Genomic DNA, 15,341 nt, shown 5'->3' with positions numbered 1-15,341 from the left:
AACCTGAGCCCAGGCCGTGCGGGCCTCGCGGCCCCCCCTGTGCGGCCGCAGCCGAGGAGGCCAGGCCCGCAGGACGCTCGCAGGAAAATTTATTTTGCTCAATGATGTAAAAAAGAAAAACAAAGACGGGCCACCCCAAGTGCGGGCACCAACCGACCAGACCCAGCGGCTGGGCGGGGAGCGCGGGGAGCGCGGGCGGAGAAGAAAGGCCCCCACCGGGCTAGGCCCTCAGGGCTGAAATCCAACTGGCCACCCCTGGACAAACTGCCCCCCAGCAGACTGCCCTGCAGAAAACCGACTTTGCTGGCAGTGGCCTGAGCGCCGCACCTTTTGCTACAGGAGTCGCTCCCCAGAGTCCCCAGTTCTGCGCCCAAACCTTCACTGCAACAAACTGCGCCTCAAGCCGCTGTTGCCGGGAACCCCGCAGAGCTCAGGGTCGGGAGCCACACCCCAAGTCTCCCAGGTTCCGGCCTTTCTCCCCCGACACCCAACCTGGCACCCACCACAAATGCACACACAGCGTGGTGCCGCCTCCTGGGCTGCTGGAGCCCAGCCGAGCCCTCTTCACCGCGTGTCAAGTGTCCTAAACCAAAGAATTCCAGAAGGGTCAAGTGTGTCCCTTAGGAAGTCCACACTAAGCAGCAACCTGGGGTGGCCGGAGCCTGAACACCAGCCTGGCTCGTGAGGCAGCAGCTTCAGACCAAACCAGGCAATCCAGGAGGGGGAGGTCGGATTGTGCAACAGCACCTGGACTTTGTTGTCAAGAGTAATGGGGGTTCCCTGTGGCCGGGGTCAGTCCCAGGGGGTCACCGCTGGGCCTGAGTCCATCCCCAGCCCAGGTGCTGACCCACAGGGCGCAGCAGACCCTCTGTTTCCCCGCTGCCCCCTAGCCTGCTCTGCTCCCCACTCTGTCTCTTGGGAGTCCTCTCACCCCCTCACCTGGGGCCTGCACACCAGCTCTTCTCCGCAAAAACCAAGATTAAAAAAAGAGTGACGTGGCAGAGACAGAGGCAAGGCTTTGCAGCGCAGCACCAGGAGGCAGCGATGGCGCGGCTGCCAGAGGGGCGGCTGGGGGGCGCAGAGCTCCAGGGCTGCTCCCGGCCCCTCACTTCCGTGGCAACGCGCAACCCTGTCAGCCCAGGGGATCACAGGCCAGGGCTCGGCTGGAGGGAGGGTGCAGGGGGCTCGGGGCCAGGGAAACCGGCGCGTCCTCGGCGCAGTCCACGGAGTGTGGCCACTTGAACTCAGCCCCGATGAGTGGGCGCGAGGTCTGGTCAGCAAGGTGGGCGAGGAGGCGAGTGTGTGTAGGAAGTGGCCGTGGCCACGCAGCTGGACGAGGCGGGGGCCTCAAGGGCTCCGCAATGGCGACAGCCAGAGCCCAAGACTGCAGGGCATGGGTAGCGCTGCCCTGGGGGTGGCGGCCCGGCCAGGGGCAGGGACCGCTTTAGAATAAGCTGCTGGAAGCGGGGGTGTCAGCCACGTCGACGCGCAGGCTTGGCTTGGTGCCGCTGCCCGGGAGCTGGCGGACGCGGCCCCAGCTCTGCCCAGGCCACCTCAGACGGGCACCGGGGAGAGGAGCAACCACAGCTGCCCCAGGACTGAAACACTGGCACTCGCTGCGGGTACATGCACGGGAATTTTTTATTGTAATGCTAATATTTATTTGATTTACTGTGCGTTAAAGCTTAATGTTGAGAATCGGTGTTTTCTCGGTAATCACCCTGCCAAGACTCGCCGAGCCTCTGCCTTCCTCTCCCCCTGCAGCTTCTTAGCTGTCTTGATAAACTGCCACAGCCCAAGTTGGTATTGACTTCCAACACTTCATCTTTTGCATTTTAAGTATTCTTAAATATGGCCAAGAGCTTCTTTGATGCAAAGCTTATGCTGAGTTCACCTCCTGGGGCCCTTCCTGCCTCACCTGCCCGCTAAGGCGGGGAACCGGCTGTGTGTTTCACATTAACACCCTGATCTGGGCCAGCAGCTGCCACCGAGGCGCAACACTGACCAGCCGGTCAGTTTCTGGAAGGGTGGACCAGACCGTGAGCCCTGTAAAGTAGGGCCAGAGAAACCACAATAGAAAAACCACTTGTTTTCCTTGCTTGAATTGGACCAAAAGGCTTGGAAGTGGGTCAGAAAGAGATTGTTTCAGGAGCTGTTATTCGAGGATTCGGCAGAGAATGGTTCATCGGGTCACAGGGACAGGGGATTGACTGACATTTTCCAACAGAAAAAAAATTCAGCAGCCAATTATGTAGAACCGAGGGCAGCTTGAGCTTTTCGCCACTAACTAACTTTTCCTTTGACCACTTACTTTATCTTCCTTTTTTCTTCCCAGAAAAAATCCCCCAACTTTTATCCCTCCTTGGAGCATATTTTAGGCTCCATCTAAATCTTTATACCCTGAACTGCAATTCTTTCATCCCAAATATTTAAAAGTTTTTTTGAAAATAACACAATGAGGGCCTCCCCGGTGGCGCAGCGGTTGAGCGCTGGGTTGCAGGGCTGCCCGCAGCCTCTGCAGCACCAGTTCGATCCCCGGCTGCTCCCCGGCCACCAGAGGAGGGTCCCACATGGCGCGCAGACCTCTCCTGCCGCCCGCTGCTCCCCTCAGCAGTGTCCTTCGGTCCTTCTGCCTGCTCTGCTCCCCGCTCTGGCTCTGGTGAATTCTCTCACCCTCCCGCGCTTCTGACTGTGCCCAGTGCTTGTATAAATAAATAAATAAATCTAAAAAAAAAAGAAAATAACACAATGACCAGAAATTTAGCCAATTTTGAAACTGATATTTAGAACCTGGTGAAAAAAATGTGTCATACAAATCATTATGAGTCCAGAAATGCAGCTCTAAAGCAGCTGACTTAGCTAAAAGGCCATGTCGTCAAAGATAACATGGGATAGAATCCAGACACGTGAACTTACGCCACCTGGGAGTGTTCACCAAATACATTCACACTATCTCTGTCACAAAACTCATCAGTGAGAAAAATCACTTTTATAGATGTAAGATTTAAACAGGTATAAAAGTTTTGGTGATAAAAGTCTTTTGGATAAAAGTCTTTAGTGAACTTTCCAGCAGCAATTCTGTATAAGGTGATGTCTCTGATTATTTATACTCAGAGTTTCATTAAGTTAAATGATGGAAATCACTTATTTTTGTATTCTTTTTTTAAAAAAGATTTATTTATGTGTGCATATCAGGACTGGGGTACAGGCCAGAGGTGTGGGGGGTGAGAGGATTCACCAGAGACTGAGTGGGGAGCAGAACAGACAGACTGGCTGAAATCCACCGCTGAGGGTGAGCAGCGGGGAGACAGGAGAGGTCTGCTGTGCCCTGTGATTTGCTCCCTGGCTGGAGATTGAACTCATGTTGCAGAGGCTGCGGACAGCTTCATAGTGCTGAGATTTAACCCCTTGTGCCACAAGGGAGGCCCCTATTTTTGTATTCTTTAGCTATTTGAGGTCTTTTTTGGCCCCAGGTGGATTTTGGTAATGTTCATTCTATTTCTATAAAAAATGCTATTGAGATTTTAATAGGGGTTGCACAAAACCTGTGCAACCTGTAATCCCTACATTGGTGGGAATGTCGAGTGGCCCAGCCCCGTGGAAGACAGTATGGAAGTTTCTCCAAATGTTAAAATAGATCCACCATATGACCCAGCAATTCTACTCCTAGGTATCTAGCAAAACACACAAATACATTAATCTGAAGGGAAACTTGCAGTCCCGTGTTCATTGCAGGACTGTTTACATTAGTCTAACTGTGGAAACAAACTTAAGAGCCCCAAAACAGATGAGCAGATCAAGAAAATGTGTTTTATGTACACAGTGGAATACTACTCGGTTATCAAAAATGACAAAATCATGCCATTCGTGGTAACATGGATGGAGCTGGAAGGCATGATGCTCAGTGAAACAAATCAGAAGTACAAAGACAAGCACCAGATGGTGTCACTTGTATGTGGAATAGGGAGAAGCCAAACACAGGGTCAGGTGAAGCCAAACTCGCTCGCCCTTAAAAACAGATTATAGAGGGCCTCCCCGGTGGCACAGTGGTTGAGCGCTGGGTTGCGAAGCTGCCTGCAGCCTCTGCAGCACCGGTTCGATCCCCGGCCGCCGGGTGAGGGTCCCACATGGCGCGCAGACCTCTCCTGCCGCCCGCTGTTCCCCCAGCAGTGTACCTCGGTCCTTCTGCCTGCTCCGCTCTCCCCTCTGGCTCTGGTGAGTTCTCTCACCCTCCCGCGCTTCTGACTGTACCCAGTGCTTAAATAAACAAATAAATAAATCTTTAAAAAAAAATTAATGGTATACTTGTAACAACAATTTATGACAGAAGATTTTGCTTTGCAATTTAAATAACTTGTGTAATAGTGAATATATTTGTGTGAGATGTAAATTAAAAATATGGGTCATTATTTTTAATTGATAACTCACTGGATAATATCAGAATTACCCAATAGCTCCTACAGGATGCCATATTGTTTTTGAATAATAAAAGCTCTGATCAGTTATTTATACTAATGTTTCTGATTTTGTTGTTAAAAGCTGCAGATCACACATTTTTAAAGACATAATTTTAACCCACCTAATTCGCTTGTTGATAGGACAGGAAGGATATTAGGGAAGTGTTAATATAGTAATCCTTTCAAAAAACCACAAAGTTTTACATCCAAACCATGTCTGTGTTTAGAGGTTTTCAAAATTCTGTCTTAACATTTACTTAATTTAAAATTTTACAAGGTACATCACAATTTCCTGTAGCAAATTCTAATTTTCTTAAATCTAGTAAGAATAAGAAATAATTTCCCCATATTCTCATCCCCTATAAGTAGCCCAATGAGCCAAGGTAACAGGATGTTAATAAACATGACTAGAAAGTGTGAAGGTAAAAACCTGGCTTTTACTTGTTTAAAGAAAACAATTTAGAGACTTCAGCTGGAGATAAAACTATCACTCATTGAAAGTGCCACGCAGATCACGGACTCAAACTTCAAGAGTCTCTCACCAGAGGCTGCCAGACGCTCCCTATTCACAGTAAAGCGCGAACACCAGGACCAAGGCCACGTAGCTCTCGGTCTCGTGTTTGGCTTGTACCCAGCTGTCCCACGCCACGTCCCAGATCCACCTGCTGGCCACCTGGGAGAAAGTTTTGAAAAACCAACTTCAGAGCGAACATGTAAAGATGCAGCTTTAAAATCTCTAGTTTGTGTGTGTTTTAACAAAGATGCACGTGTGTCTTAAAAAGTTATACTTATGACAGAGGCTGTGTCCCTCTTGTGCCACCTGCCCTTCCCCAGACAGTGTCCCCAGCAGGGGGCCCAGCACTACTTCCAAGGTTGAACCCCCCCCCACCCCCGCCGGGCCCAGCAGGCAGGTTGGGGTGACTGAAAAGCCACTCGTGAGGCTGCCGTGTGGAAACCAGAAAAGCCAGGCCAGCGGGGGGATGTAGAGCGGGGCCAGGGCACGCTATCACAGGCCACACTGGCGCCCCCAGTTCTCAGGTCTCATGACCTGAGAACAGGTCATGAAAGGGAGTCTCACGCCAGGGTGCAGATCCCCGGCCGCCCTGCTCCCTGCCAGGGTATTCCGTGAGCCCCCTTCCGTCCCCAGTGGTCTCTGGCGCCTCTGGTCTTGGCCAGCACAGGGCCACGGGTCGGGCTCGGAGGCCCAGAGCATAGGCCCTGGCACCCGTGATCTTCCCTGACGGGGATCTTTCTCCCCCAGCGAGGTCATCAAGGGCAACGGAGTGAGGATCTCGTCTTGGGTGGAAGAGGCCGCGCTGGTCACGCAGCTGGCTGTGGGGGAAGGCCGGGCCTTGCCTGGCTTCTGTGGCCCCTGCGGCTGGACACAACCAGCCTTTCTGTGGCGACCGACAGAGTCGCGGACCCTCTGTGGCTCCTCCCCCAGGAGCGGGGGCAGGCTCCCCACCCCTGGGATGCGTGCGGAGCACCAGCTAGTCCACGCTGGGCCTTGAGCGGCCCCCTCTGGGGGAGGCTTGTATGTCCAGCGTGGCTGACAGGCCACAGGCCCCCTGTGCTCCAACAGGGCCTCGCCAGCACATCGCTCCCCGTGACCTTCTGAGGGGCTATCACCATCCTCAAGGTCCTGTTCCGCAGCTCCCTGGGTGCATACAGAGTGGGGTCCCCTCCTGGGCGAGAGGACCTGCCACGACAGCGTGGCCGACCCTGCCTGCTCCGTCCCCGACCGAGCCCCGGGTGGTGCCCACAGCTGCCTCTCAAGTTGGGAGCCCAGGAGGCCAGAGGGAGCTTTCCACAGGACTGTCCTGGCTACTGGAGTAAGTACATTACACAGCACAGGCCCTCTTAGCACCTCACCGCAGCTCCAGCAAGCGGCTGCGTCTCCCCACATGAGGGACCAAGCCCGCCAGGCCGCAGGAGGCGACGCTGCTACAGGACCAGCTGGGCCTCCGGACTCGCCAGCCTTCACACGTCAGCCACATTTTAACTCTGGACTGTGTCCCTTGACCTCCTGGACTTAAAGACGCCTCAAGAACCAGGCCGTGTGCCCGGATTCTCGGTGTTTCCCAGTACCTGACCCTTCCGTGCACTGGGGGGAGCGGTGGGGGGGTGGACAATGAATGACATTAAAACAGGTGTGACCGAGGATCAATGAACGGAACAGCCACAGAGACTGATAAAGTATGACTCCAATGGCCTTTCCAGGTCAGTACTTTGCAAATACTTTACAGTGAAAGATGTCTGACAGAACCAGCCCTTCACTCAAGGGGCACGTCAGGCCCCCAATGCCCCGAAGGCGTCACGACAAACATGGACTCCCGGAGCTGAGGGGCACGCCCCCTGGGCACTTACGTTTATGGCCTGACCAGTCTTTTGAATAAATAAGACTTTTATGATGAACTTATAACGGTGGAACCCGAATTCCTTGACGGCTGACAGGATGCGGTCTGCCAGCTCGAGCGACAGATGGGAGAAGACTTTATCGTCGTATTTGACGTCTTTAAGACTTTCCTTTAAATAAGGAAGAAAAACAGTTTCAGCTCTAATATTTTCTTAATAAAAATCCACGTAGAAAACATGTTTAAGTTGTTGCATCGGGCACCACCACACTGACAAAGACCCGGGGGTCTGGAGCAGGCTGCACAGGCGGGATGCCGTTGAGAACAAGATCCTGGCCGTGTTTGCTGGTAGACTAATCATCCAGCACCAGCTATGTGGGTCAGGAGGACAAGGCGACCCTCAGGAATGTCATCTAGGGCTTGGGGGACGTGAGGCTGCCGACCATGTTCTCAGCTGGCGACCAAGTGTTGTCATGGAAACCAGACCCCAGACCCCCGGCCATGGTCCTAATCTTATCAACAAGCATTCACTGGTCAGCTTCCGGGGTCCCTTGTCATACATCGGTCCTTGGCCCTCAGACGTTCCCGGCCATACCTAGTGACGCACGCCCTTCCCAGAGTGATCAAGTTTTGTGCTCTTGATTGCTATGAAAGGCTCCTTGTAAGGTTTGGCTCCTACGGCTGACTGACCGGTTCTGAAGGGCAGTTCTGACCGTGTATAGGAACGCAGAACTGCAGGTGACTATCACGGCAGCGAACAGGCCGCTTAAGTTTAGCCGACCCACATCAAGTAACACATAGAACTTTTTTTTTACAAAAGACATATTCGTAACTGAACAATATTAAATAAGTTACCGACTTACCTAAATAACAATTTTAAGGGAGATTTATTTGGGGTCTGGGCCAGCACCTCGGTCAGGCCGCAAGTTCCCTGCACAGGCTCCTCTGTTACTGGGGAGACACAGGGGAGTTTCAAAGTGTGGGAATTCTTTGTGCAAGGGAGAAATCTTTTAACGTTTTTTACACATTTGCTGAAGTTCAGGTTTGGGTTTTCATGAGGGTCATGTGGATGCCAAGCGAGGCCGAGTTACCCCAGTTTCCTCAGCGTCCAGGAGCAGAAGCGCTGTCGTTTTCCATCATACCGCAGAGGATGCCGGGCAGCCAGGGAGACGCGGCGGTGAGGCCCTGGCTTCCCTCAGCCGCAGGCCGACTGGCGCGTGGTGGCTGACAGCACGCACCTCGGGCGAGCCCCTTGCACAGAGATGAGACCGAGGCCAGGGCCCAGCTCCCTGGACTCCCGGCCCAGGGAGGGAAACAGCACAATCGAGTCCAGGCAGGAGGAAAAAGCCCCGGAGGCCAACACGGCAGGCAGCAGGACTGTGACGCCTTGAGGCGGCCCCGCCCGGTGCACCCTGATTCTGAACCCCCAGCAGACAGACGGCAGCTCAGGTCTGGCTGGACCCCGAGCCCACTAGGGGTGCCTTCAGGAATGTGCCCTCGTTCTCGTGCCTCTCGCCCAGATGACATCTGACCCGGCGATGCGCCCCACGGGGAGACGCTCCGCCTTGCACCCGCACCTGCACCTCCCTGGAGGGCGCAGGAACCTCCACCTGCCCACTCCCCAGGCAGAGCCCAACAGCGAACCCGCGGCAGTTTGGCGAGCAAAGCCCCTGCTGCCCCTCGGGAGCTCCCCACCACCGGTTGGTCCCCACTTTGAGTCTAAAGATAAAGTTGTTCTATTGACCTTTGCTCATCGCGGCGATGACTGTTTCCAGCCGACACCGCTGGCTCGTGGGCGTGTGAAACCAAAGAAACGGCCCTTTGCTTTGGGCCTGGGTCTGGCCCAGAACCTTCCAGATCTAAGCCTGAGCCTGGAGGCTTTACTCCCCCCAGGCCTGGACGGCAGCCTTCTCTTCCGCACACGAGGCTTTCTCCACTCCCTCTTCAGTTTGCCTGGCAGGTCCCAGGCTTGAGGCCCGGGCGAGCCCCCGGGGCACATGTCCGCCGCTTCCCAGCTCTGCACGGGCCTCTGAGGTGCTCCTCATGCGGCGCCTCCCGGCGCGTCCAGCGCGGCCCCGGGAACCTGTGGATGAGCCCTCGCCAGAGCGCCTTGGACAGTTGCAGGATGGAGAAGCCCCACCCCGTGGCCCCAGTGCCTCCTGCTCGCATGGACCACGACCTGCACCGCGAGCCCTCTGTTCCCTGAAGTCCGAGGCGCCCTCTCGGACGGGCTCTGCCACCGCACTTGGCTGCAGGATGCCCGCGCGCAGCGGGGGCTGCAGGGCCGGGGGACGGTCTCTGCAGTAGAGGCTCTCATTCGAGAGCATGGTCTCGCTGCGGCTGGAGAGGCTCGGCCGGCCACCCGCAAGACACTAAAGCTCCCGCCAGTCTCGCGGGGGCGGTCCTGTGAGTGGGAGGAGGAGGGGGTGCCGTGGAAGCCAGGCCGGGGTGGGCCTCGGGCTGCCCGGCCTCCTGTCGTCAAACGTCGGGCACCTGGGCCCAGCGCGGAGGCCAGAGGCAGAGAGGGGTTCAGAAAAGCTGCCCCGCGAACACACTGTCTACGGTTCACTTCTAAAATCGGGTCCTTTCCTGGGAAAGGGAAACTGGCATCTGCACGGCGGCGCCTGCAGTCAGCGGAGCAGCACGAACACCTCCGCGCGGACACTAGCACCGCCTCGCTCTGCGAAGTCAGAGCAGCTTTCCCAGACTAGGCTGGTGCTTAAAAAAAGGTCACCCATTAAAAGGTGTCCCCCCACCCCCCTTGACTCAGAGGCCGAGGCGGGAGGGTAGAGCGGGCCTGTCCGGTGGAGAGGCCGAGGTCAGAGGGCTCCCCACCAGCCCTCCAGCCAGCGCGGCTCGGCCCCTCGCACCTTCAGCATCTGCTGGACTTTGGTTTCCACCGAGTACGCCTGGAATTTCTTCAGCGGCTCCATCCTGTAGGAGTTGGCAAACTTCAGCTTGGCCAGGGCGCTCTTCCACTCCTTGCCGATGTCCGCGATGGAGTCATCGAACGGAGGCTCCACGTACTGGACGTCGTGGACTGACTCTCTCAGTCTCTCCCTCAAAATCTGCGCGTACTGAGGGGGAGAGAGGCCGCATGACTGCTGTGATCCACCCACTGCTGGTGCGGTGGGACAGGCTGACACCAGGCCGGGCAGCCCAGCGAGGGCCTTGACGAGGGTGTGCCTGCGCCCTGGCGTCCCCAGCAGGTGGCGAGAGCCTCGAAGGGCCTGCATGTCTTTGTGTGCGAGTGTGTGTGCCCACATGTACGCCCACGTCTGCCACCCGTTCTCTACCTAAACACAAATCTGCATCGTATTTCGGAAAATCCCTGAGAGCTGCCAAAGAGCTGGAAGCAGCAGCGGCCTCCAGGAGCCGCTTGGGCTGGGCATGTGGGGTCTTCACTGCCTCCTCTGAGCTTATGGAAGTTCTTTCATACAGCACCCCCAATTTTTTCTTCTTACAATGTCAACTATTTTACTGTTACTTATTTTTGAGTAAGGAAAGCGATTATTGAGGCTACACACACCAAGTCTGGAGCCATAACTACCGTGTTGCTCTGGTACATTAACAGCTCAGCACAAGGAGACACCTCATGTCTAGATCCAATGGACGCTCCAGCCCCGGGCCCTCAGCAGCAGCGGCGCGCTCGCCCGCAACCAGCATCGGTGCCCAGTCGCTGCCCTGGACGGGGAGCCACAGACACAGGAGGTGCACAGGTGAGTGGGATCGTCTATGTGGTGGCGACTGCTAGAAACATGAAATCACGGGGTGACGACTTAGACTAAGTCATCAGGGAAGGCCCCTCTGCAATGAGTTGAAGCCCAGAAGGGGCTGGAAAGACACGGGCCTCAGGGGCAACACTAACTGCTCCGAGAACACAGGTGTAATCACCACTTCCAAGGTCCTGTGGCAGAGGGCAGCAGGGTAAGGTCAGAAAGGCAGCCAGTGAGGAGATGGGGTGGACAAGGGGAGCGTGGTGAGGGGTCTGGACTTTGATCCAGGAGCTGCCACCCGGAGGATTAAGCAGGACGGTGTGTTTTGGAGGCCTTGGAGAGCGCTCCTGCGCCTGCTGCTGAAGGAAGCAACTAAACTTTTCAATGCCTCTCACATGTGATGGCCGCTGTGAATGACGTCCTGTGTTTTCACCGACGTGTTACAATGATGACATGGCAACTGATGCCTGTGTTTTGTGAGCACACCCCACCGCCAGCCAACCTCCATCACCCTTGATGGTTACTCTTCTCAGGATGAGACTTTCAAGATTCAGTTCTCAGCAGCTTGCAGATATACAGTATTACTACACTGCGTCATGTCACCCGCTCTTTACAGTGGGGCGGTTGGACTTTAACCCCCTTCCAACGCTCCTCCGCCCCGCGTCCTGTGGTAACAACGTCGCGATGTCGTAATAGTCCTTCTCATCAGGAACTGGTTCGCTTGTGCACTTATACAAGAATTTTTATCTCCAAGTAATTTTTTGTTACACAAATCTTAGTTTTATTCTGACACATTGATTTTTCAACGTTCCTTTTCCGGTAACTAATAATGAGTTTCAAGAGTTTAGGTGTTGTTTTAACATCGAACTGCTGTGCCCAGCGACTGTTTTCTTCCCCCACCGTCATCCCTTACCACTCCCTCCCCCATTCCTCTCAGCCTCAGATCCCTCAGTGTATATTTACATTCTCTAGTTCTTAATAAGCATTTTATCCTGCTATGTAAATATCCAGTATTTTTATTATCCTGACTTGCTTTACTGCACATAATTCTGACTCGCCCCAAGTGGCTGAATTCCATCTTTGCTCAAGGTTGAACAGCATCCTATTGAGGGCTGCATCAGTCCATACTCCCACCGCCAGCATCACAGGCTTTGCTTTCCCTGCATCTTCTCCAGCACTTGCTGTGGAGGTGTTTTTAATTTGTGCCCTTCTCACAGGTGTTATATGGTGTCACTGGTTTTAACCTGCATTTCTCTAACTGGAAGAGATGAACTTTTTTCATGTCTACCTGCCTTCTGGAAATCCTCTTTGGTGAACTGTCCATACCAACTGCCCATTTTTTGAGTAGTGTGGTCACTTAGTGTTGAATTGTGTTTAGATATCTTGGATACTGATGCTTATCAGTTATATACTGTGTGACTATTTCACCCCACTTAATAGGATTTTAAAACTTGTATTTTCTTTCACTGTGTAAAAGAATTTTTAAAAAAGATTTTATTTATACAAGAACCGGGATACAGGCCAGAGGTGCAGGAGGGTGAGCAGATTCACCAGAGACAGAGTGGGGAACAGAACAGACAGACTGACTGAAATACACTGCTGAGGGGAGCAGTGGGCGAGACAGGAGAGGTCTGCTCGCCATGTGGGTATCTCCATGGCCGGTGAGGATCGAACTGGCACTGCAGAGGCTGTGGACAGCTTCACAGCGCTGCGCTCAACCCCCAGCGCCACCAGGGAGGCCCTGTAAAAGCTTTTTTTTAATGTGAGGTAATCCCAGCCATTTTTATTTCCTTGCTTTAGGGCTCAAATCTCTAAAACGATCTTTATCACTGACATCATGGAACACGTTACCAGCCATTTATTATATTGCTGTAGGTCTTATATCTAAGCCTTCAATTCATTTGGAGTTTGTGTACGGAGTTACAGGGGTTCAAATTCCTTCTTTTGGGTGTGGCTTTCCAATTTTCCCAGCACCATTTATTAAAGTAACTGTCCTCACCCCAGGGTGTGATCAGAGCTGCTTCATCATAGATTAGGTGCTATGTCTATGGATTTATTTCTGGGTTTTGATTCTATTCCACTGATCCTTGTATGTGTTTGGGCCAACACTGCCTTGTTTTCAGTCTGCGTCTTTAGAGTGGTTTCAAGTTAAACAACACTACTTCTAGCCTTTTGTTTCAGGATTACCTTTGCAATAATTTGAGGCCCTTTATGCCATTTTTTTTTTCAGTACTTTGAAAAACACTGCTGGTATTTTGATGTGGATTGTGTACCATTTTACGCAGGAGTTACTTTGATGACATTGATTTTTCCCATCCATAAGCACAGGATGTGCTTTCTATGTCACTATCTAGTGCCCTAATCACTGTTTAGTTCATTACCACTTTCGTTTGCTTCTCAGGTATTTCTTTTTGAAGCTGGAGTTTTGGCTGATGGTTCTCAGGGATACTGGTCTACATCTTTCTTGTGCTTTGCCTGGTTTTGGCACTAGGGCAACGTTAGCATTGTAAGCTGTATTATTAGGAAACAGTCCCTCTTCTTCTATTTTCAGAAACTACTTGAGCAAGATGGGCATTGTTTCTTCTTTAAGGGTTTGATTCTTCTTGTCCTGGGCTTTCACTTTTTTTTTTTTTTAACCACAGAGAATGTAATTTTATTATGAGCGCCAAGTGAAATATCCTGGGTCTGAAGAGGCCCAGGAAACTCTCTGTGGAATGACATCCAGAGTGAAGAGACGTCTCCTCCCGGGCCGGGCGTCTCTGGAAGCTACTCGGCCTCGGCCGTGTCCTCGCCTTCCCCACACTCAAAGCGCACAAAGTCCACGATGGAGAGGCCCTGGGGCCGCACGAACTGCCCCAGCGTGATGGAGGGGTCCAGCAAGTAGGGCTGGGCGAGCATCTTGGTCTCCGCCTCTCCCCCGGGCGCGTCGTCCAGGGAGCCCACGGAGAGCGGGGCCATGCCCACCACGTGCTGCCCCAGGCGGCAGCCCATGGCCTCGAGGTCTGCTGTCCGCCCGGACGTCTCACAGACGACGAGAGCCCCATACTTGCCCAGCACCAGGTTGTGCAGCGAGGGGCTCTGCATCGCTCCGTGGACGTAAGACCCGACATAGAATCCGGCGGGCGCCTTCACCCATGCGGCGCGTTTAAGAGTCATGTTTTCTCCCCATTTCCCAATTGCTAAAGCCAGCTGATCCTTGAGAGATCCTTCTCTCTCAGGCCCAGTAGGAAGATCAGAGAGCTCAGAGGAATTCAAGAAGCCCTTCCTGTATGTGCAGAGTTGATCCTTGAGGTTCTGACAATACAACATAGTTCCAAGGGCTACTTGCTGGACTAACTGTTGGAATTTTAAATTCTTGGAAACAAAATCTGTCTTACAGTTTACCTCTACTAACACAGCTGTGTTTCCTTCCTGCAGCAGCCCAATCAGCCCCTCCTTAGTCTTCCTCCCATGGAGCTTGGCCACCTTACTCCAGCCCTCCTCCTGGGCCTGCTTGTGGAGCCAATTCTCTGCCTGCTGCAGATCCCCGCCGCAAGTTTCCAGTGCTTTCTTGCAGTTCACGAAGGAGTACCCCGTTTTCCGCCGCAGCTTCATGAGGAGCTCCTTGCTGGAGGCCGCGGACGCGAGCCGGGGCCCCATGCGGAGGGCGCGCCCCTGGGGGGGACTGCGGCCGCAGGAGCCCCGCCTGGAGGGAGAGGGCGAGAGGCGCGTGAGGCGGCGTGAGGCCTGGGGAGGGGGCGGCCCGCAGGGGCTCCCTGGGCTTTCACTTTTGGAAAGATTTGTTGTTTCCGTTTTCATGCTTGTGACCAGACTGCTCGACTCGCCTGTTTCTGTGTTAGTCTTGGTAGACGATACTCATCCAGAAACTTCCCCATTTCTTCAGTTACTTAATTTATTGGCATATAACTGTTCATTGCAACTTAGGACCCTGTGCATTTCTGTTCTATCTCTAGTAATTTCTCTTCTTTCATCTGTGATTCTGTTTACTAATGTTGTTTCTCCTCTTCTTTTAGCCTAGCTAGAGATTTGTCTATTTTACATGGTTCTTAAATCACACGTGGGTCCCGCAGGTCACACGGCCCCACGGTGGTCAGGCCAGGCCACTACCCAGGAAACCACCGCCAGCGCCTCGGAAGGCGCGAGGATGGGCCTGACAGTTCGCGCGACACGAAAGGCCTTCGGGTGTGGCTCTTGGTGCCTGCCTCGACCTGAGTCAGCACCATCGTGGGTGTTTCCCGACGTCCTCAGGGAAGCGCACGCGACAGCGCCGCCCCCTCACCCCAGGGCGGGCTGCGCTTGCCCTGACGCCCACGGGCGCAAGCTCGAAGCCTCGGGGCCCCGGACAGAGCAGCGGGGTGGGGGTGGGGGTCCCAGCGGGTCAGGCCCTGGCGGCCGGAGGGCACCAGCTGGGCGGGAGCCCGGCCCGCGGGACGAAGGCGGGGCGGAGCCCGTTCTCCACAGCGAGCCCGCCGCTCCCGCGCGCTCCCCCGCTGGGGGGACGCCCTGGGGCGTCGAGGCCCCGCCGGACGGGGCGCCCCGCACTCACGGACTCCTTCTCGAACATGCTGAGCCTCCGCTCTCGCTTCGGCGTCGCGGGCGGCAGCTGCGGCGTCTGGCTCGGGCCCGGCTTCCCGCCGCGGCCGCGCTTCTCCATCGCGCTCAGCAAAGCCAGACGCCGGCCCGCGCCCGCGCCAACAACGGCGCCGTTTCCCGCGAGAGCGCAAGTCTCGCGCCAGCGCCGCGCGAATCCGGAAGTGCGTGCGTGCCGGCGGGCGGGGCGGGGCTGGCGCGTCATTTTCCGACGCCGGCGGCCT

At 54.5% G+C, this 15,341-nt stretch overlaps 2 protein-coding genes across 2 annotated transcripts; both read right to left on the bottom strand.

Annotated features, from left to right (window-relative positions):
* Positions 1–5,019: 5,019 nt before the first annotated feature.
* Positions 5,020–15,181, bottom strand: DYNLT2 (dynein light chain Tctex-type 2; the record flags this gene model as incomplete). Its single annotated transcript, XM_084257302.1, has 4 exons — positions 5,020–5,130; positions 6,825–6,983; positions 9,682–9,888; positions 15,074–15,181. The coding sequence occupies 4 exons, from the start codon at positions 15,179–15,181 to the stop codon at positions 5,020–5,022; spliced, it is 585 nt and encodes a 194-aa protein (XP_084113428.1).
* On the bottom strand, positions 12,932–14,750 carry LOC311167067 (elongation factor Ts, mitochondrial-like; the record flags this gene model as incomplete). The annotated part of the gene is made up of 2 exons (XM_084227868.1): positions 12,932–14,212; positions 14,683–14,750. 2 exons carry the CDS (start codon positions 14,748–14,750, stop codon positions 13,294–13,296), a joined length of 987 nt encoding a protein of 328 aa, XP_084083994.1. The 3' UTR covers positions 12,932–13,293.
* Positions 15,182–15,341: the final 160 nt, after the last annotated feature.

This window comes from Talpa europaea, assembly GCF_964194135.1.
Source record: "Talpa europaea genome assembly, chromosome: 2".
NCBI lineage: Eukaryota > Metazoa > Chordata > Mammalia > Eulipotyphla > Talpidae > Talpa > Talpa europaea.
Note: the sequence above shows the minus strand (reverse complement) of the source record. Positions and strands in the feature narration are given on the sequence as shown.